General features: G+C 41.6%; 1 protein-coding gene across 44 annotated transcripts in view; it reads left to right on the top strand.

The window, feature by feature from the left end:
• Positions 1-21,859, top strand: part of Ralgps2 (Ral GEF with PH domain and SH3 binding motif 2) — a 180,247-nt gene extending 158,388 nt beyond the window's left edge. For 24 of the 44 annotated variants that reach the window (XM_087580905.1, XM_087580881.1, XM_087580904.1 and 21 more), the window contains 6 exon segments: positions 2,376-2,453; positions 3,824-3,929; positions 6,117-6,209; positions 11,657-11,762; positions 13,792-13,883; positions 16,905-21,859. In XM_087580905.1, the coding sequence (XP_087437031.1) occupies positions 2,376-2,453; positions 3,824-3,929; positions 6,117-6,209; positions 11,657-11,762; positions 13,792-13,883; positions 16,905-16,934 (505 nt within the window). In that variant the 3' untranslated portion in view covers positions 16,935-21,859. 44 annotated transcript variants of the gene reach the window in all.
• Positions 21,860-23,023: the final 1,164 nt, after the last annotated feature.

Here is a 23,023-nt window from a genome sequence, read left to right as displayed (position 1 = left end):
AAAATTGACAAGTTGACATTCAAGTCTGGAATTGTACCTGGGAATGGCCATTGGGAATCTTTACATGTGTTTATTTGGTGTTTTTACATGTGTTTTTGAATTTTTGAAATTGTAATGTAGATTTTTAATAAAAATTTTTAAATAACCATAATTAACTTCCATATTGCAAAATGAGATTATTTCCTTAGGTCTGGGTAATTTAATGATAAGACATTTATTTATCACTTTGTCGCTTTCCTAAGGACAAAATGACAGCTAACTTACAATTACAAGACTGATGTTTGACATAAAAGTCTGTGTAGTACAGTGCTGTACTTACCTGCAGTGAGGCCATGTTGCCTTCTCCTTCCTTACCTTTAAGCTATAAACTGTGTCATCTGGGTGGGTATGAAATAGAAGATCTCCCTGAGGCTAATGAAAAGTTATTCCAATAGTTGTTTGCCTAACACCCATTTGAAGTCTTGTGCCAGTACCTCAGTATCCTGGGGCTCTAGACATTTGACGTAGCAGAAAGAGTTGTTCCACTTTTATGTGTAAACCAAGATCTGAACTTGTAAGCAGGGAGTGCAGTGAGGAGATGGGGGCAGGGGGAGTTGGTATTTGTTATGTAGTACTAAGGATTGGACCTAGGGCCTTAGACTGAGCCCTTAGATCATTGTTTAGATTAAATACTACTCATGTTTAAAAAGAACATTTGAAATTATGTTTGAGTCATTTTAATTTCAGACTGCTTATTGGAAACTTGCTCTTTAAAGATGTCTCACGAGTATGTTATGAAGATTTCACTTTTAAACACTCTACTTTTTGATCTTGTATACACTGAGTGTCCCATTTTGTTGTGTCTGTTGGGGAATTTGTAACAACTTGGTTTTATGTGTTCTCTTCTGAAGTTTTACTTTCACTCTTTCTTATTTTTTTAAGATTTGTTTTTATTTTGTGTGGATAAGTATTTTTGCCTGTCTGTATATCTGTACCCTTTCCAGGTCTGGCACCCACAGAGATCAGAGAGGTGTCCGATCACCTACAAGTGCATTGCAGATGGTTGTGAGCCACCATGTGGGTGCTGGGAATTGAACCTAGGTCCTCTGCAAGAGCAGACAATGCTCTTAACACTGAGCCATCTCTCCAGCTCCCACTTACTTTCTTTTAATTTGAGTTTACCTGAAACGGAGAAAACATAACAATTACATTGGGCTTGTTCTCTGAATTTGTAAAAAGTGTCTTTCCCTCAGGAAAAAGCATAGCATAAGTCTTGCTTAAGATGTCTATTATAATTTCTAGGCTAACAGTATTAGCTAGCAGTTGTTTCTTAGGGTGCTCAAACTATATATACACGGCTCAGTATGCTGTTGCATTAGTGTGCTCTCATCCCCCCAGGGACCTGGGAAGGCAGTTTCTAAGGTCTTAACGCTCATACCTCAAAACAGTGATTTTCTTGTATAATAGTTTGTTTTACACACATTTGCCACTAACGTGTCTGTACTTGTGCCAATTTAAAGCAGTGGCTCCTCATCTGAAACATTTTGAAAACAGCTAAAAAATGCAGCCCAGAAAGATGTCGACAGTAGTATTGAGATAGGCACACACACACACACACACACACACACACACACACACACAGTAACATGAGCTATACCTTTAGTCTCTGAATCGTTCTCTGTATTTTAACCACAGTTTTCTCCTCTTATTCCCTAGAGACACATCAAATTCCATAGTAGTTTTTACTTCAAGTATCATATATCACATGCCTTTGACTTCCCAACTTTACCATTGTTTCTGGATATATTTCCTGTATCAAGTACGCCATGACCTGGGATGAATGCTGGTTCATACCGTTCTTATCATTTATTGGCCTTGTCAGTTGATAGGAAATTAAAAACTACCTAGATTTACTCCTTAGTTTGTCTCTACTAGTTTACTTTGAGTTATAATAAGAGCTTATCCTCATTTACTTTAAGTTTATAAGCCACACTACTTTTAGGTGTCTTCAGAGGGACATATAATAAAATGAATTACTTATATGTGTCTATATGTCATATTTAAACTGGAATCCAAGAAGAGCAAAGGGCTTAGGAGCACTCTTCAGGGTTCCATGTTATTTGGCCATAAATAGTTCTTAGCCTTTTGACAGATGTATGAAAACGAGTGCATGTGTAACCGTATAATAGAGCATGTACTTTAGACCTGTGTTTCTAGAAGCAATGGAAAAATTTAAATGTGTTGCATGTCTTACAAAAGAACCCTGTCTTGCTCTTTTTAAGGATTAATGTAGAAAACTAGATGACATAGGAAACTAGAATACTATACTAGGTATTGATGATATCCTATGAATAAAAATATGTGTAATGTATACAATTTATAATGGAATCCAACAGGAACAGATTATACCATTCTCTCGGCCCGGTGACAAGAATGCCACGAAATGGCTATCGAAGCCACATGAAGGCCAGCAGGTACAATCCCCTGCATCAGGGGCCATAGAACTCCCTTCTGCTGTTGGTGGCTGGCTCATATGGGTGTGGTCTGACATTTTTTCTCTTCTTCCTCAGCTAATTGGTTTTAAAACTAAACAAATTGCCCACAAAAACTTTCTTTCCAAGATCTAATGCAGTTTAAATCTGAAGTATCCTTTCTCAGTCACGGGGCTAATTATTAAAAAGTGCATTTTATGTCACATTTTAAAATGCTGCAAAGTTGTTCGTTCTTTAATGACACACCTTCTAATGCTGCTAATTATGGCTGAGCTATGTAAAAAATCAATTTTTCAATCAGTTGAAATCAAAGCATTTATTTTACTGAGTTCTCTATTTAGCTGGGCCTCTCTGAGCTATTCTAGCTGTGGGTAGCATGCTGGTATCTAGCTGATGGTAGATGCATTGGGGCGGGGACAGTAGTAACAAAAAGCCACCTCAGAACAGCAGCATAGGAACTCTGAGAAGCAAGCCCTGTCAGCTTGATGGTATCTCATCTCGAGTGTCCCCTCCCTATAAACAGCTGGAGCATGAAATTTCTAGGTTGTCACTTTGAAGACACCTAAATAATCATAAAGAAAAGTGAGCTTCTACATTCTTGGCTGTTTTAAGAGTTGTACATCTCACAACACATCACCGGAGATTCGCATTTAAATCATGTTTTAAATATAGGCTCTTAAATCAACTGAGGAAAGACATTAAAATGATTCCTAACATATGAAAAGGGAATCCTGAGTGTGAGGTTTTTCTCTGTTAGAGATAGACCATAATCAAACACTAAGCACTGGTAGCTTCTGAATGTCGCTAAAAATTTCCTAGAGAAAGCCAGTTTCTAAAGCAGGTGATTGGCACAGTTAGTTTTATTTCAATGCTTTAAAAGGAAGTGTGAGTTTTCTGGGGTTTTTTGGGGAGGTTGTTTTTGCTTTTGTTTGTTTTAGCTTGTTATTTTTCTGTTTTGTATATTTAAATACTTGTAACAAAACCCTTGTCTCTCTTGCCAATAGTTTCTGATGGTTTACCACAGTGATGTACTGTGGCATATTAACAAAAAAAATTACCTTAAAATTTTAACTAATCAAAGTAAATTGCTGCCTTCTCTCTTAATTGCATTTGTTGAAATATGTGATGTATTGAAGTGTGTTTAAACATCTGCTGGCCTTAATAACTTCCTAATTAACCTTTATGACAGCTTAAAACTTTCAAATCAGTAAGTCTTTAAGATCCTCAGTATCTTACCAGCTCTCAATAAAGTCCTAGAGTTTAAACATGAGAATGATTGGATTATTTATGGGCCCTCTGGGTAACCGAGGCAGACACACTCTCACCACTTTGTGTTGGTCTCGTTGTTACAGTTCTGCAGAGTCGGAAGACTTGGCGGTGCACCTGTACCCAGGGGCTGTTACTATTCAAGGCGTTCTCAGGAGGAAAACTTTGTTAAAAGAAGGCAAAAAACCCACAGTAAGATTGATTTCTTGAGTCATTTAACCGGTACATTTTCCTTTTTCTTCTCTCCAGTCCCCCCTCACCCCCCCCCCCCCCGCTTTAATCCTGGACAAGGGAAACAGGAGGGTGAGCACATAGACAGGAAGTGTACTTGGTTGTCATTGGGGGTATTCAGGAAAGAAGACTGCTTGGATATGGGTTTCATCCAACAGAAAGCCTGAGTGATATTCCACCATGGAGTCAATTGTGCTAAGTTCTGCGGCCCTGTTACAGTTTTTATTCTGACCCAGGTGGTTACTGTCTTTTTCCCTGTTGACTTGGGCCAACCTCAAAGTGTTTTTTAAACTATTGGCTCACAGGAAATGAAGACAAAAGGCAGAGGGGCCAGGGCTCCAAGCTTCCAGATTCCCTTGCTCTGTTTCTTAAAGTACTAAATATGCCATATAGGTTGCAGCTAAATCACATTTTAAGCATACTTAAACCAAATAATCCTTCACTTCTCTTAAACTTCTAAGGTTATTCTTATCCAAAATTATTTTTTAATGAACCATGTTATTAAGAAATAACAGCAGGGTTGGGGATTTAGCTCAGCGGTAGAGCGCTTGCCTAGGGAGCGCAAGGCCCTGGGTTCGGTCCCCAGCTCCGAAGAAAAGAACCAAAAAAGAAAGAAAGAAAGAAAGAAAGAAAGAAAGAAAGAAAGAAAGAAAGAAAGAAAGAAAGAAAGAAAGAAAGAAATGTGTGTAGAAAAATTGAAAGTTGAGAAATGATATTTAACCAATTTTGTTCCATCAGTTCATTTAAATTTTGTAATGTATTTTTTCATGTAAAACAGATTATTGTTTGCTTCCAAACAATAATCATATTATAAACAAAAAGTTTATGGGGGTAGAGCCTTTACTATAGAGCAAAAAAAAGTTTCCTCAACACCATAGTTTGAGTTCTAAGAAAAGTTTTTACCACAAATGACTGATAGGTGAAGAGATTCGCTGAGGTGAAAACCAGAAACTGTTTTTACCTCAGCAAACCTCTTTGAATAAAATACGAATGACATTAGGTTTACTCCTAAAAAAAGTCTTTCATATTGGGCAGTGGTGACGCATGCCTTTAATCCCAGCACGTGGGAGGCAAAGACAGGAGGATCTCTGAGTTCGAGCCCAGCCTGGTCTGCAGAATTGAGTTTCCAGACAGCCAGGGCTACACAGAGAAATCCTAGCTCAGAAGAAAGAAAAAGAGAGAGAGAAGAGAGAAAAAGAAAAGAAAAAATTGAGTTTGTCTTTAAATAGATTAGGATTGCTGAGATTCTCGTAACAAGAGAAAAAGGCCGATTTTGTGGTTTTGTGAGGCAGAGAGTGTGTGCTGGGAACATGAGCTTTTCCTTTAAGCCAGACTTTATTGTGTGCAGGAATTATAGAGTGACATTGAAGGGAGTGTAATAAAACTTTGAGGAGTGAGTGTCTTAATAGTTGTCTGTAGAGAAAGAATACAATGTCTTAAGTAAAAGAGTAAAAAAATAAAAAAAAAAAAAAACATTAAGAAACTGGTAGACACACTCTTACCAGTTGGCATAACTGTGCTTCCCCCCACGATACTCTGCTCTTATGTGGTGCCAAGTAACCAGATACAGTTAGAGGTTCGAATTTCATCAGGAGAAGGTGAGGGTGTGGGACTAGATAGAGCGCTTGCCTGTGGGATGTAGGCTGGGTGGGAAATATGTCTGTGTATGTATATGGTTCATGAGTTTGTACTTTTTCGTACTCGTGTGCATACAGATGCACAATTCTGCATGCAGGTGGCCAATATTAGGCTGTTCCCCATCACTCCCCCTTATTTTTTGAGACAGGGCTCACTGGACTACAAGGTCACTGCTAAACTGGATGGCCAGCAATCTGCTTCCCTGTGTCTGCCACCAGATACACCCAGCTTTTACATGCTAGGGTTCTGACTCAGGTCCTCATGTGTGCACACAAGCAAGCACTTTACTGTCTCCCTAAAGGTTACAGAGTCTTGAAGAATCAATCACTGGATCTACCACTAAAGTTTGCTCACTGAACACAATGGGGATATCTGAGGTGCAGACATTAGAAGTGTTGTAACCTGCCTCTGAACCCACAACTCCAGTAGCTAAAGCAAAAGTATAGTGTTGTCCCAAAGAAGGGGAAGTCAAACCCTCTCAGTAGTTACCTGTGTGTTTATCCTCCCCAGGTAGCATCTTGGACAAAGTATTGGGCAGCCTTGTGTGGAACACAGCTTTTTTACTATCCTGCCAAATCTCTGAAGGCTACAGAAAGAAAGCATGTAAGTATTCCTCCTCAAAATCCTGAGCTTTGTTTCACAACCTCTTCCTGGTTATACAGAAAACACCACTAATAGGACATAGGACCACATTTCTCACCTACCAGCTCTCATGCTTCCTCCTGGCACGCAATATTGGAGTTGGAAATGTGCTTACTGGGGCTGGAACATGGTCACCCTTGTTTATTTCCAGCTTTCTGCTTTCCAACTCCCTCACTGCCTAGGCTTGGCTGACTTGGGACTTGCTCTGTAGATTGACCTTGAACTCAGAGATCTGCATGCCTCTGTCTCCTGGGATTAAAGGCATGTATCACCACACCTAGACTCAAGCTTTTCTTCACCTACAACTTGGTCTGTCCCAGGCTGGCCTTGAACTCAAGAGATCTGCTTAGTTTTCTCACCTGGAATTAAGGGTATGTAGCTCCATGCCTGGACCTAAACTTAGCTGGGTGGGGTCTTGCCCCAAAGTCCCGCTCCCTTAATCTATTGTCTCCTAGAACACAGGACTCAGTTCAATTCTACTTCCTGCTGCCCCTTTAATATTTGAACCATACATTTTATGTTTTTCCTTGTAAGCTTACTACACTTGTTCAAAACGCCCTTCATGAGACTTAACCAGAGAACGAAGTCTCTGATGGGCATTTCTGAGATTTCTTTTGTCAATGCAATTAACATAAATCTCTTTACCTTAGACTCAGGTAGACTCTTCAGACAAGGGCAGAAAGCAGCCATGTTCTTCACCAAAATACCACAAAAAACAGTCTCTAGGCCAAATACTGAAATTCTTCTTTACTGAAATCTCTTTGAGTCAGGACTGCACAGTTCAAATCATTCTCAGCAACAAAGTCTTCTACATTCCTACTAGGATAGCCCACTAAGCACCAGGTAAAGCATTCCACCTCTTTCCAAATTCAAAGTCTCCAAATCCACATTCTTCCAAACAAAAGCTTGGTCAGGCCTATCACAAAATACCCCAGTCCCTGGTACCGACTTCTGTCTTAGTTAGGGTTTTACTTCTAAGAACAGACACCATGACCAAGACAACTAAGGACAACATTTAATTGGCTTATGGGTTCAGAGGTTCAGTCCATTATCATCAAAGCGAGAACATGGCAGCATCCAGGCAGGCATGTGCAGGAGGAGCTGAGAGTTCTACATCTTGTTTCAAAGGCAAACAGAAGAAGACTGGCTTCCAGGCATCTAGGATGAGGGTCTTAAAGCCCACACCCACAGTGACACACAAGGCCACACCTCCTAATAGTGCCACTCCCTGGTCCAAGCTTATACAAACCATCACAGTGTGTAAGGGGCCACATTGCAATGCCTTGGAATCATTTGTATGTTTTTGAGTTTTTTGAATGCTGTTTTTCATTGCAAGTGTGAAAATGACAGATTACAACTATCTACCATGGCATCAGACCTTTCTCAGCCCTGAGTTTGGGTTAGAACATGGCTCAAAACCTTTGCCTTATAGCCTCAGTTCCTGGTATGTAAATTGGAAATGAAAACAATACCTAAAATTCTACCCCATATCTGGGCATGGTGGCACATGCCTTTAATCCTAGCACTCGAAGGCAGAGGAATTACGACCTCTGAGTTTGAGGTCACCCTGGTGAGTCCCAGGACAGCCAGGGCTCCATTGGGAGACTTTGTCTCAGCAAGAACAAAGAGAGCAAGCTGTCTCAGACTCTGAGACATGGCAGTGAGGAGTGAGGTACAGTGTGAGTGGGCACAGTGGGCACTGCAGTCTGCTTCCCTACTACCTTCCATGTTTCTCTAGAAGTCTCTTGGTGCTCCTTCTCTGGATATAGTCTTTAATTATGGAATGATTACTTTTTACTTAGTATACCAACTATTAGCTTTCATTATGACACTTCAAACATAAGTTTTGTTTTGTTGATTATCCTTCCCCCAACTCTCCCCAGTCTGCCCCATTCTTCCCACAGAAACCCCCTTTTCCCACTGGCTTTTGAAAATTTCATATACAAGTACACTGTCTATGAATTATTTCTGTCCCAACTCCTCTTGTGTCTCTCCTCTTGAATCCTGACATTTTCTTTTGTATATACACATATACACCCTACCCTTGATATGCAACCTTCCAAGTCAGTCAGTGGTGGTCTTATTTATCTGTATTTAGAGATGACCACTAGGCCTTGTCCCTGGGACCTTGGGGGGTACTGAAAAGAAGATCGCCATGGGTTCAAGACCAATGTGGGCTACTCTGTGAGGCCTAGTCTCACAAATGAAGGAGGGGAGAAGAAAAATAGTTATTTTTTGGCCTGGGAAGAGTAAACTTGGGAAGGAAGAAGGGATGCTGTTTTGTATATCTCTGTTGTTGAAGTTTAAAAGTGGAAGCATAGGGGCTGGGGATTTAGCTCAGTGGTAGAGCGCTTGCCTAGGAAGCGCAAGGCCCTGGGTTCAGTCCCCAGCTCCGAAAAAAAGAACCAAAAAAAAAAAAGTGGAAGCATACTGATGATACTAAAAGATTTAGGTAAAGTGTAGTCATTGCAAAAAAATTACAGCTATATTTAAATCTGTCACTACATGGTAATGATTGAACAAATGTGTTTGATTGGTTAAAAATTAGAAACCAAACCGGCATGTGTAAAAAAGAAAAGTTGTGTATTTATAAAGTAAGAATAAACCAGAACAGTAGAACAGGAAGTGACTGGAAGGTAAAATGCACTAACCTTAGTTAGATTAGTTAGATGGTCCCCTTAGTTAGACGGTCCCCTTAGTTAGACCGTCCCTTAGTTAGACGGTCCCCTTAGTTAGATGCTCGCTCATTAGGAACAATATAAAGACTGTTGAGCCTGCATCAGATGTGAGGTAAAGTTACATGTGTGCAGTAGGCAGGCCCTGTCAGTGCTTCCGTCAATACCACAATTCCTCATCTAAGGAAAACTTCTTCGTTATCTTTGAATACGTGAACAAAGATGTTGGTAGAAGAATATTTCTATAATGGTTACAATAGCAGAAATCTGAAAATACACAAAATAATTAACAGTAATTGTCTTAGGATTTTATTGCTGCTAAGAGACACCAGGACCATGGCAACTCTTATAAAGGAAATTGTTTAGTTGGGCCTGGTTTAGAGCTCAGAGGTCTGTTATCATGGCAGGAAGCAGGGCGACACAGAAGTAGGCAGGTGCTGGAGAGGTAGATCTGCATCTGAGACCTCAAAGCCCATCCCCAGTGACACAGTTTCTCCAACAAGGACACACCTCCTAATAGTGCCAGGTCCTATGAGCCTGTGGTGTCATGTTCATTTAAAACTACCACAGCGAGGGGCCTGGAGAGATAGCTCAGTGGTTAAGAGCATTGACTGCTCTTCCAAAGGTTCTGAGTTCAAATCCCAGCAACCACATGGTGGCTCACAACCATCTGTAATGGGATCCGATGCCCTCTTCTGGTGTGTCTGAAGACATTGACAGTGTACCCACATGCATGAAATAAATAAATTAAAAAAAAAAAAAAAACTGGGGTTGGGGATTTGGCTCAGTGGTAGAGCACTTGCCTAGGGAGCGCAGGGCCCTGGGTTCGGTCCCCAGCTCCGAAAAAAAGAAAACTACCACAGTGAGGAAAATTATTGATCAGTTTTTAAAAAAACACAAATCAGTATAAATATACCCAGATAGCATGAAACTGTCAGTACCAGCACATAAAAGACTCTGTTTCCAAGCATAGGAAGGAGTTTGCGAGGCATCACTCCCCAAACGTGACTGACTCCTGTGGGGTTCAGTGTCTTAGGAACATCACTATTTATAGCTCGGTTTTCTTTACTGTGGGCTTGCCGGTGCAGCGGAAGTTAGGTAGCTAATATTACTGTCAGGTGTGCCATTCTGTGGTGTTTTCGATGTCAATTTTATAGCTTCCTGGTTTTATTTTTTAATGTTTGTGCTACTAACATTACTTTTGTATTGTAGATATTCCTTTTCCAGTAATTTTAGCAGTAAAAGATAGTAGGCAGACATGTTTACCCTCTTGGAGTAAGAAATAGCACATTGCCCGACCTGTCAAGGCCTGGGCTGTCCTTGGTCTGGTGCATCTTGCATTTATTTCACTGTGGTCAGTGCTCTGCTTCCCTTAACTTGAGGGGTTGCATGTGCACATGTGCACTCTCCCTTTTTTAAGACAGGGTCTCACTATATCATCCTGGCTGACCTAAAACTCACGTAAACTAGGCAGGGATTAAAGTATGCAGCACCACAAGCAGCTGCGTGCGCACTCCTGGGAGCCAGTTCCTCTGCTTTACAGCCGACAGTCACTGTTGGTGCCTGACGTTGTCGTCTATTCCTCTTCATAGTTGAATAGGCCTGTGTTCTGTGAGCTATCGTAATGCATCCAGTCCAGTGTGTTGTGGGTACTGTTATGTACAGACTCTCGGAGGAGGGTAAATACCAAGCTTTTCCAGAAAGGACAGACTAAGTTTCCTGGTCACTGGGAATGACGAGGCTCCCTTTGGTCTTTGTTGCCTATGTGCATAAAGCCTATTATTCTGTACTGATGTCCCCTTCTTTTTTTAAATATTTATTTATTTTATTTATATGAACACACTGTCGCTGTCTTCAGACACACCAGAAGAGGGCATCAGATCTCATTACAGATGGTTGTGAGCCACCATGTGGTTGCTGGGGATTGAACTCAGGACCTCTGGAAGAACAGTCAATGCTCTTAACCACTGAGCCATCTCTCCAGCCCCTGTTGTCCCCTTCTTGTGCTTTTTCTTCTACATAATGCCTGAGTCGACTGCTGCATGTTCTTATTCTAATTAATAAAGTTCAGTTCACCAAGGCACACTGCACTAGTAATTACATGGTAGAAGTGTTGCTAATTGTTTTACTGTGTACTGTGACTTCTGGCAGTTTTGTTTTGTTTTGTTTTGTTTTGTTTTGTTTTAAACATGCTGCTAGGATTGAGTTGCCAATACTGAAACACTGTTTTTTTTTTTTATTTCTGTTACTAAGATTCACCTTATTTTCTGCTCTTCATAGCACCCCTTTCTCAATAGAAAAATAGTTAACTGTGAAAGTAGCCAGCATTCTTAAAGTACCTCCTGTTTTGTTTCATTTTTTAAAATCTGTCTTGCTTTTGCAAAATGCAAGTAGGAATTGTCTGATAGGCTCCCTGGCACATGAGACATTCTGGCAGAAAGTGTTGGGGTGCAGCTTCTCTCCGTGATAATGCTGTACTAGAGGAACACAGAATCCCAGCATGCCTATTGCAGAGTGGAACCAGTTGGGTATAATGAAAGTTGACTCTGGAGATGACTGGACTGAGACGGGCTACCTAACAGGGCGTGCTGAGCTGAGCTGAGCCGAGCCAGCCGTCAGTCACAGCTTGTCTCTCCTGTGGACACTGAAAGTAAACTGCCCGACAGTTTTAACTTTGAGAACTGGTCATAAAGTCACTGGTCATCTGTTTTCTCTGCTTATCTCTCATCTCAGTTCAAATCAACGTCAAATAAGAATGTGTCTGTGGTGGGCTGGATGGTGATGATGGCCGATGATCCAGAGCATCCAGACCTCTTTCTGCTGACTGACTCCGAGAAAGGTGACTGTTAGACTGGGGTCAAAAGTACTGCAGACTCTAGCTCCTGGTCCTGCTTCTGCTCCTGCTCCTGCTCCTGCTCCTGGTCCTGGTCCTGGTCCTGGTCCTGGTCTGCTGTATTACCAGCAGAGAAGTAGTTGAGGAACTGTATCTATTGGAAGGACTTTTATCCCATGTTGTGTTTTAAGCTTTAATTAAAAGCCCAAGGAATCCACATCATGCCGTCTATGCAGCATACTTTGGACAAAGGCTCACCATGCGTAAATGCAGAGTACCGGTCATCTGTGCCCAGCAGTGACATCATTCTCTAGTTGCCCTTACATAGCTCTCACTGTTACTTGATTTGCTTGCTGAGCTCAGACCCTTTCCTAAAGTAAAGTGCCTGACGTAAAGTGTATAGAAACGTGTAAGAATCGACCTTAAGAGTTTGAGAAGTGGAGAAGAATGGGAGCCTGCGCGTGTCAGAATTATGCTGCCGGGTGTGCTGGCCCTTGGTGGCTGTCCCAGGGTCCATCCAAAGATCCTGAGAACTTGCTCTCTTCCTTCACAACAACTGCCAGCTGTTGTTGACAGCTACCACATAGGAGTCCAGCCGGAAATTCTTGTACATCTGTTCCAAATCGTCCACTTAGCAACTCTTACCAAAATAGATTACCTACCTTTAATTAACTTCACAACTGAATGTTTACATCTGTTCAGGTGTGGTTTTTGTATGAAAAAATAGCTTTTCATGTATTATAATTTTAAATTAAAAATTAAATTTGTATGTTAGACGCAAGAAAAAAATCACCCAAATTTCTTAGTAGCTGTAAATGGACTTACAGAGTGAGTGCCTTATTCTCAGCTTTCTAACCAAAGCCTCGGTCCCTTAGAGTCTCATGGGTATTCATCATAAACCATTTGTAAAGTGGGGTCACTCGTATCGAGTGTTGCTAACAAAGTCTTTGGTTTCCTTCCATCTTCTTAGCATACTTCATTGAATTATTTCAGAATACACAGATTTTTATGGTCTGTACTAGCAACAGTATTTACTAGTGTAAATTGTAGCCTTGACCAGTGCACTTGAAGACGTTTTTGTTCAGATTAAATAGTAATACTTATCTGAATTCAGCAAACAAAACAGGGCTCAGATGGCTTATGAGCCTTCCATGGAGACGAGACAGAGCTTCTGAAGGTGGGCAGTTCTTACTGAATAAATACTGCTGAGTGGAGGCTCTAGAGGGTGAGAGGGGGATTCAGCAAGAACCTAGATCTCTGACAAAAGAAGAGACAGCTGGGCTCAGCATCCTGCAGTTCCCAAATCAGCGCTCGACTTACGCCTTACTCATTTAATACATGGAACTGTACAAAATGCCCTCATCACGTTCCGGTCTTGTCATTCACTGAATGAGATGACACACAGGACCTGCCAGGTTCACACAGGGAGGGATACTTTCCAGAAGAGAGATACTTCCTGTCTTCCCAGGGCTGGAGATTTGAAGCTCACTGGTAGAGCACTTAGCAAGTCAGAAGCCCTGGCTTCCAGTTTCCAAGAGAACCCCCCAGAAGATCTAAAAGTCTGCAGTAACCCTGGCATATGTCTTAACAATATTTATGTGATATAACTGGCCATTTAATGTAGTTAGGAATGAATGTTTAAGTGGTAGATGTGTAGAATCAGTGACAGGTGAAAACTCCGTTCTACTTGTAGAGGAAACATTGGATGTTACTATCAAGAACCAGGGTTGAGGTCTAAGGACATGAACAAAGTCACAGATTCAGAACACAGAGAGGTGTGGGGTGACAGTATCACAGAAATATCTAGAGAAGCAGTTATTTTAATGGACATTTAGGGTACCTTAATCACCTTTACTGTGTGCACAGTAGAAAGGTGGGTCTGAAGAGCACATGGCATACATAAAGAGGCCTCCATCAGGAAATTCTGAAACTGAGCTCTGTAGCCATATTTCATTCAGTCTTATGTATTTGGCAGGAATATTATATGCTACAGTCTTTAAATTTATTATTTTCTCCTTGCTTTTGGCAATTATAGGAAATTCATACAAGTTTCAAGCTGGCAGCAGGATGAATGCAATGCTGTGGTTTAAACACTTGAGCGCGGCCTGCCAGAGTAACCGGCAACAGGTGAGCACTCCTCCTCCTCCTCCCCTTCCTCCTCTTCCCCTTCCTCTTCCTCCCCTTCCTCTTTCTTCTCCTCTTCCTCCTCTTCCCCTTCCTCTTTCTCCTCCTCTTCCTCCTCTTCCCCTTCCTCTTTCTCCTCCTCTTCCTCCTCCTCCCCTTCCTCTTTCTCCTCTTCCTCTTCTTCCTCCTCCTCCTCTTCCTTTCTCCTCTTCCTCCTCCTCCTCTCCTCTTCTTCCTCCTCCTCCCCTTCCTCTTTCTCTTCTTCCTCCCCTTCCTCTTTCTCCTCTTCCTCTTCTTCCTCCTCCTCCTCCTCTTCCTCCTCTTTCTCCTCCTCTTCCTCTTCTTCCTCCTCCTCCGCCACCACCGCCCCGCCGCCGTACCTGTGACCTTTAAACTTCCATTTGTTTATTTAAGAGACAGATTCATGACATGCTAGCCCAAGCTGTCCTGGAACTCACTAGTTAGCCCAGGCTAGCCTCAGACTTGTGATCCTCCTGCCTTAGCACTAGTATAGCTGAATAATGTTCTTAATATTTTTTATTATTCATTGTTCATAGCAGACAGTATGACATGAAGTCCACGATTTAGAAAGATATAAGTAAACAAAACTATGTAATACAGACTAAAGAGAGAGACACAGGTAGGTAACGTGACTGAGCCTTCTCAGAGACAGCGGTGCTGGGGAGCTGGTAGGAAGGAGCAGGCTTCGTAAGAACGGGGTGAGGGAGGGCCAGTTCAGGGACAGCCAGTACAGATAAACGAGAGCCTTCATGATACCTGTGTCTGGGGCAGAGGCAGCTCAGAAGGTGATGCTTGCACAGGGCTCTGGTTTATCTTTGAGAACAACTTGAATTGGGTTCTTGTGTTGCAGTGGGGCCATTTCAGCTTTATTAGTTTTATTATACTGAGACCATGGTGATCCAGTGGAAAGGCTTGTCACAAAGGAGCGCCGTCTAATGTGCTGCCTTCCCAGCGCCTTCTTAAGAGATGTCCTGGACCACAGATTAACCCAGAAAACCCACCTGTACTTGTGGACACCACTGCGAGCTTTTCTGGTTATACGTATTTGGAAATCACAACTTCACATTTACAGTATTCCTTTGTATCGTCAGTGCCTATCAGCAGATAATTGGAAGTAACATTATGCACTACAATTTTAGAAGGCTTAATATTGCTTTGATTTTTATCCTGTTATATCAGGCTATCTGTCATGACTCTTGATAAATAAGGAAACAGGCTCAAAGACACTAAATGACTTTGCATTTCCACAGGTCAGCAGGCACAGATACATTTGCTTTTCCTTTATGTCATTGGGATGGGCTTTTTAGTCACAATTATTTCAATGATGTATGGGGGAAAGTTTGGTTTAGCGTTTAACAACCTCCTTGTAGGACTTAAAATGCAAAGGATTTTGCCCATATGAAGTTAGTTTCTAGGGCAGAATTAAAGACAGACCTAATTTTGCCTATGATAAATGAGCCTTTATCATTCTCTTCATGCTCCATTTTTTAAAAATATAGTCAGGGGTATTAATTCATTTATAAGAACATCAGGTTCCACAACTAATCTAGATGTGTATGTAGACCAACATAGAGAAAGGCTCAGACTTTTTACTGTGTTAGTAAACCTTCCTACTATCACACAGATGTGCAGAATGGTTTTGTTTCTTGAGTGTTAGCAACTTTATAAATAGAACCTGTGAAGTTTGAAAATTATTTGAATACCCTAACTCAAAGGCAAAAATACCTTAAGACACATTTGGGCAATTTAAACATGAGGCTCACTTTGTTAAAATAAAGATTTCTTACCATCTAAAGATCTAAGAGCTTAAACACATGAGCATTTGAGTTATAATTCAATTGTGGTGTTGTCTAGTAGAATTCTTCATGCAAAAGCTAGCATGTCGGGCTAGAGAGATGGCTCAGTGGCCAAGAATGCTTGCTGCTCTTGTAGAGGACCAGAGTTCAAGTCTCATCACCCACATCTAGTGACCCAAGTACCTATGACTCCAGCTGCAGAGGGTAACAGGTTTCAGAGAGAGTCTGCTGGCCTGTGAGAGCCACTGAGCTACTTTGAGGATGAGGAGGGGACAGCAGACCTTCCAGCTCTGCCAGCTCCTAGGAAGCCTGGGCTAACTCCATGGAACTCTCAGTAGCCCTTAGGTTGGGAATCCTTGAGTTTGGGAGACTGGAATTGTGTCCCATGGTCAGACACTTGACCAGACATACAAGGAATCAAATACAGTGTAATCTCAAAAGTGTTAAACTGTTACATATATGACCTGTTTATTTTTAAATCAGAAAGTGTGAGATAATTTTGCCTAATAGATCTGACTCTTTATTATTTCTGAGGTCCTTCATGATTGCTATAAAACTGTCCGTGTAGCTTTTTTTAATGTACACAGGAAAATTGATGGTAATGTATGGAATTCTGTTCTACAAGATTTGCCATATTTCTTTGATTCATTTATTTATTTTGGGAAACACCCAGTAGGCCCCTGTAATGCACAAAAGTCTGTGACATCCAGGCACATCAACTTGGAAAAGCGTATTAACCGTGATTTTCCAACATGTGACACACTAGACTCCATGTCACAAACCACACAGAGCATCTTCTATCACAGTCCCTTTAAAGGACCTTTAAACTGTGTGGTAGCTCGTGCTTACATGCCCAGCACTCACAAGTTCAAGGCTGGCCTAGGCAAAAAGTTTGAGACTGTCTCAAGAAAGATACATAGGTCAGAGTGATTTGGCTTGGCAAAGTAACAAGGCAAAATACATGCTAAATTTGGTTTATTCAATTTTTATATAAATTGTTAAACACAGATTGTTTAACAGGAAACTCTATTTTATGTATAATATTACCATTAATGTGTTACATTTCAAGTCACAGAGCCCTCAGCCCAGAGGGCATTTGGGGAGAAGAGTCACTTGAGAACGTTGGGACAGGTGTCAGTGACTGGTAGAAGCGGCTAGGCAGTCAGTTTGGAGTGCTGCAGTCAGTGTGGCTGCTTGTATTTTTTAGGTTCCTACAAACTTGATGACTTTTGAGTAAAAGCCTGAGAAAGAAGAGGAGCGCTGTTCCCGTGTAGAGCCAGGACCTGCCGAGAGCCCCAGCCGCACCATCCCGTGCCAGGAAGAGCCCCCAGGCTCCAGCCCAGCCTCCGGAGCTCAGAACCAAAAGCACTAATTTCAGGGAATGAAGTGAGATGTTCCCAGAGAAAAACAATGGAGTTGCAAAACAAACTGCCATGAACTACGCTCACCTCCGAACTGACCTGTGGAAACCACTGCCTTAACAGAGTGCGAGGAGAACCGACGCCAAATAGTGTGTGTGCGCGTCTTCTGGCGGTGCTGTGCTTGGAATAAATCGTAGCTAATTTGCATTTCTTTTAACTTTGTACTAATTCTGGAGGGGAAACCATCTTTTTTAGATACACTTTAAAACGGAAAAACATTTCTTACGGATTCCATCAGGAGCTGTTTAGGTGCAGTGAGAAGTCCTTGTGAGGAACGGGCCCACAGGGTCTGCTCAGCCTCTGCTAGTGGCTCCCTCACTCCTACAGCAGGACCCAGGAGTGACACGGTGCGGGAGCTGTGGGTGCTGTCTGGGCTAGGGCACACTTTACTCTGGATGAGGGATGCGTTTAAACACTACAGTTTGGAATTCAGTGCTAGAAGGAGAATATGATTCCTGCAGGAGGTACAATGGCCGAGTGTTCACATGCCAGCAGGCACAGTAAACACGGATGTTTCTAACCACGGTTAAAGTTTAACTTTCTGTATGAATTCATTGTTGGGCCCAAATCCACCTAGGAGCATGGTGATCCCGTGCTGCGGTTTCTGTAGCCTTTTCTTGAGTCAAGTGGATTCTCCAGCCACAGGCATCATCGCCACGGGGAAGACCCTGGTGCTCCCCGGGTGTTGCCCTTTGCAGTGTTTAATGTGCAGTATGCCAGACTTATTTCTTATTGAATTTGTTTTTGTTCAGTATGAGGTTCAAAAGCATTCGTGTTTAAAAGACTCTTCATGTATATGTATGTATTTTATTGTAAGACAAAACAGTTTTAAGAAGAATAAAGGCAAAGTTTGCAGTTCTAGGAATTAAAAATATAAAACCTTTTCTCGTATGACTTCACACAATGTACCAGAACATTTTTCAGAAAGTTATTCTCGCTCCCCAATCTGAAAACCATGTTTTGTTAGTAACTGACCAAGTTTGAGAGAGCTGTCCCAAGCAATTACACATTTAACTTTTAAAAGGAATGCTGGATTTGACATAGCTTAGAATTTTAACCAGAAGTAGCACTTGACTGCTGTGGGGTTGGTTCCCACTTTCATAGTGGCCCGTGTGGAAAGGCCCTGACTGATGGACACCTCCTAGCAAACTGCTCACTCTGTCAGTCTCATGTAGTCTCACATTTGTGTCCTTCAAGAACTGAATACTTAACCGGAAGTATTTTATCACCACATCCCCGGAGCTTCATTAGAAAATACTGTCTGCCGTAATTAGCTAAAAAAGAAGTTAGTCCAAGAGAAAGGGAAGACTGAGGATTTCTGATTTGAATAATTCAAATATGTTTGTCATGTGACAGAAATACCATATTTGGGGTTTCATTGACAAGCAGAGGAAGGCAAATGTTGCCGATTTTTCCGATAATGGGGTCTAAGTTAACCCAGTTGGGTATCCACAGACAGAGTCTGAGTGGCCGGCTTTCTTTTCTTTTTCTAATCCCTTAGTTTATTTTGATCCAGAGTAATTTTTAAATAATATGCACGCCGTCTTTGAGGTACTGTGAATGAGAACCCTGTGGCTGTTGTATTACTACTTCGTCATGAAAAAGCTAAAGCCGTCACATTGTAGGTGATCACAGTGGTGAAGATAGGTAGCCAGCAGAGTCCAGCCTCACAGAGAAAGGGCGAAATGGAAGCTGTGTTCAGTACATCCAGCTCTGGACACTTATGGATGGGTAGAGAAAGAACCGAATTCAGATTTGATTAGCCAGGCTCCTGGCTGAAACTAAAACTTTTTCTACCTTCAGATTTGCTCTAAGGATCAACCATTGATTTTTAGGATGGTTTTAGAACCCGTGAGGAGGAGATAGAATAGGTGAGGTTTATCTGTAGTTCACCAAATAGTATTAGATTATAATTGAAGCAAAGAAAACATTGCCAAAGTATAGTGAATATTTGAGTATTTTATTTATTGGAGAATGAATCCTATCACGCTCACCCTCGGTTGTAAATTAATGATTAACTGGGTCATTTCCCATGAACATTAAAGCCCGTTTGCTTCTCTCATAGCCAAGGAGAACTTTTAGAGAAATTCAATTAAAATCTAAACTTTATAAACAGACTGAATGGAATATTGTATGGCCTGGTGCAATAGTGTGTAGCACTGGCCATATCTCATCTGACAATGAATTCAAACACAGAGGCTTATTTTTCTGTCTTTAAAGTGCACCTGTGACAGTGACTGCATGATGTCCCCAGGCACTGCTTTGGGCTTCATGTGCTTGCTTTTCAGAATATTGCAATATGCTGTCTAAAACTGTAAGGATCAGAAGACTTGATGGAATACATCTTTCAGTTTGGTTTCATTCAGTGTGTACTTGTGTTAACAGTTCAAAAAGAATCCAACTTGGGACTGTATTTTTCTGTCTTCGTAGACATGTTTCAGTGGCAATTATTTTTTCTGTGTCATCAGTACCATCTGCCATTGTGCCCCCTTCTGCAGTCTCTTGCTCTTGACATCGAGTCAGTTACAATGTTCATAACTGCAGACTTGTTTTAGTCTTGGAGATTTATAAGAAGCCCAACAAGCAACATTGTAATCCAGGAGGAATGTAGCCGTGCTTAGACGCCTCCCTGCATGGTTGAAGCATGGGTGAGCACAGCCTCATCAGTCTGTGGGGCTGCATTTACCCATCCAGATGACCTCAACATAAAGTCTTTCTTCATGAAGTTAAACCTGTAAAGTTTCTGTGTTTAAAACTGAGGCATTATATTGATTGGAAATCAGTGCTAATTAGACTTACTAACTCATTGGCTTTTTAGAATAACGTACCCTTCCCTTTTATTGATGGACGTTTCTTTCCAGCTGGGTTTAAGCCATCCTATTACCTTCCACAGACGAGACTTGCTGGTATTGCTTCATGGAAGATTGGCTTTAATCAAAAGAAATCCTATGCCTCCGGCGCTTGTAAAAGAATTGGATCCTTTTGAAATGGATGCTGAAGTGCACTGTGCTGACCAACAGCGGTGAACACCGCCACTGCTCAGAGGGTGACAAAGCAAGCAGTGGTTGGAGCGTGTCTGACTTGGGCCTCCTTTTAGGGCTTGTGTTCATTTTCTTTTATATCATTTCTTAGAAATATAGTACCATCCTAGTTTTGTAGCCAGGAGGGTATTGCTTCTTCAAGCCTCTGAGGTACAAGAATTGCTATTAAACAGTACTGATGATAAATTCCGTGCGAACCTTTCCAAAATGATTTAAGTACCTTTTGGATTTGCTTCCCTAAAAATGGCTTGTGTCTAAATTGACTTTTCAATTTGAGAATCTACTGAAGAGATGTATAGACACCAGTTCCTCAGCCCAGTGAAAGCATTGCTTTTTACCTATCTCCAGCCGGAGTGTGGGGAAAATTGGGTCAGTATCTTAGCAATTTGAAGGCCAGTTTTAGGGTATTGAGAGTGACTAAAACCACCTGCCCGCTTAACCCTCTGATGTGAGGGGCGTGCTGTCCCTCTCTCCACCCACCAAATCTAAACAGTCGTAAAGAAGACTCTAGACATCTAGATACTCACAGTCCTCTGCTCTTAGATCTTAATTCTTTTTCAAATAAGCTTGCCTCCCTGTTGCTGTCCTGTCCAGGAATGTGAGAAATAGATCCACTCAGATCAACCTTCTGATGAGCTCTCAATGTTGGCTTTGAAGAGCCTCCGTCTAGCTGAGTGTACCTTTATTTTGTGTGGTTTTGAGCTTAGGTTTAATGATAAGACCTGTTGGGGAAACCCTAAAGGAATAAAATACACACAGAAGGAGTTGTTGAGATTTTCTAAAATACCATGATGGCCGTCTGTTGAGCCAGAAATGAAACTTATTTCAGTTTCCTACTTAAGACAGAATGAGCAAGCAGTCACTTCTCCTGCTTGTTACTACTAACTTGAACATATGCGGGAACGGTGCCACACTAATAATAAATCAGGGGGAGACTCAGCCAGGGCAGTTTGAAAACATTGTGCTTAAGACATTGAAAGTCCAGGAGATACCGTCATCTGAGTAGGAATGCTGTTTTCAGGGTCCTTCGTGAACAGACATATACATACACATAGTCTCTGGACACAAGGAAGGGCTAGCTGCTCCTTGGGGGCTGTTAGCAAAACTTAAAGTCTGACAGCCAGTTGGTCTGCAAAATAGAGTTAAGGGAGTCCATGGAGAGCTTGGGGATAGGAAGACAGAAAACACCAAATATTAGCAGAATATTTCAAATGTTCATGCCAAGTAAAAAATGTCAGGTCCCTGAAGATGTCACTTGAAAGAACTACTCAAAATAGGATTCCAAGAAGTACTAACTTAACAGGTGTGACAAAGGGAGATAATGGGACACGGAAGTCTCTAGTGTTTCTGTACCTTGACTGCTGACTCTCTTCATTCTCCAACAGCCTACTGAAGGAGCTGGAAGGAGGAACTCAGACATCTTAGGGATAATTACCCAAAACTAATAATACAAAAAAAAAAATCACAAGCCATTTTATTCTCTGTTCCAGTTAACTTGAGGTACTTAATGATGAAGTATTTGCTTGCACTATGACCTCCTCCTCGGGTGACGTGCAACTTGGTTCCTCTCTGGTTTTGTTTCTTTTTAATATGCAGAAGTGAGTGTGTGATCTTCAGTGTGTTTGCATAAGCTAACTTAAATTGAATTTAAGAACAGTTTTCTGAACTATTTCTATTGAAATAAATGACTTAAAAGTGTAGATTGTGTGATTATTTTTATTACCATATTTGCACTTAAAATGCAGTCAGCAGGGGTTGGGGATTTAGCTCAGTGGTAGAGCGCTTGCCTAGCAAGCACAAGGCCCTGGGTTCAATCCCCAGCTCCGGAAAAAAAAAAAAAATGCAGTCAGTTTGGTAGGTTCGGTTTGGGTTTTATAACCTTTCAAGAGAAATTAATAAGGACAGTTGCTGCAGAGAAGATTCTGCCCAGAACGAGATTGTGCTCCAGCATGCAGTATAGACGGAGGGATCTTCTCTCCCCTTCAACCATGAGCAGTGCCCCCGAAGGCCTCATTGCTGAAACTCTATCCTGTAGCTTAAGGCACAGCTTTCTGCCTCCAGTACTAAATACTGAAGCTTGAACATTATGTATGCTTGGCAAACATTCTGTCACAGAGGTATAGTCCTTGACTCTAAGACATGAATTTCGGTTGGTTGGGCTGGCTTTTTAAAGTGGGCCTTGAATTTAACATCTTCCTGTATGACCCTCTGACCCTCTCAAGTAGCTGGGATTACAGGACCATACCACCACCACCAGTGTGTCCAGGCAACACTGTGTGTGTGTGTGTGTGTGTGAGACACAGACTCCATTGCCCCACCTGTGGAGCTTTCAATTGATATAGGTATACATATGTGTGTGTGTGTGTATTTATGTGCCATATATATGACTTCATTTCCAATAATTTTCTCCCCTCTTTAGTGACCTTTGAAAACTCAGCCTTTTTCACAGAAGCCCAAAGAGTGTGACAGCTCTCTAGAGGGTCAGCCTGTCCTGCCACCTTGATCATGCATCATTTCCCTCAAATGCATAGGTGGGTCTTCAGGTTTGGTTTACTGTATAATTCACTCGTCACTAAGCCAATACCACATTGCTTAAGTACTGTATGACTATCTTTTTCATCTTCAAAATCCCCTAACTGTTCCCAAGTTCTATCTCCAGGATCAGCTTGTCCAGTGTAATGAAGTCATTGCTGTCACTGGTTGTAACTGCTTTGGTCTATAGAGTACTTTGAGAATTAGCAGGTTTTTAAAGTTAATCTGTTCATCTAAGACATGAAATGGCTGGCTGGCTGTTCAGGGCTTTTACTGCCCCTCCAATATTATTTCAGTTTTCTTGTTAGTGGTCTTGTATATCTTTTATTAGC

This window comes from Rattus norvegicus, chromosome 13 (genome assembly GCF_021556685.1).
Source record: "Rattus norvegicus strain SHRSP/BbbUtx chromosome 13, alternate assembly SHRSP_T2T, whole genome shotgun sequence".
Taxonomy (NCBI): Eukaryota; Metazoa; Chordata; class Mammalia; order Rodentia; family Muridae; genus Rattus; species Rattus norvegicus.
Note: the sequence above shows the minus strand (reverse complement) of the source record. Positions and strands in the feature narration are given on the sequence as shown.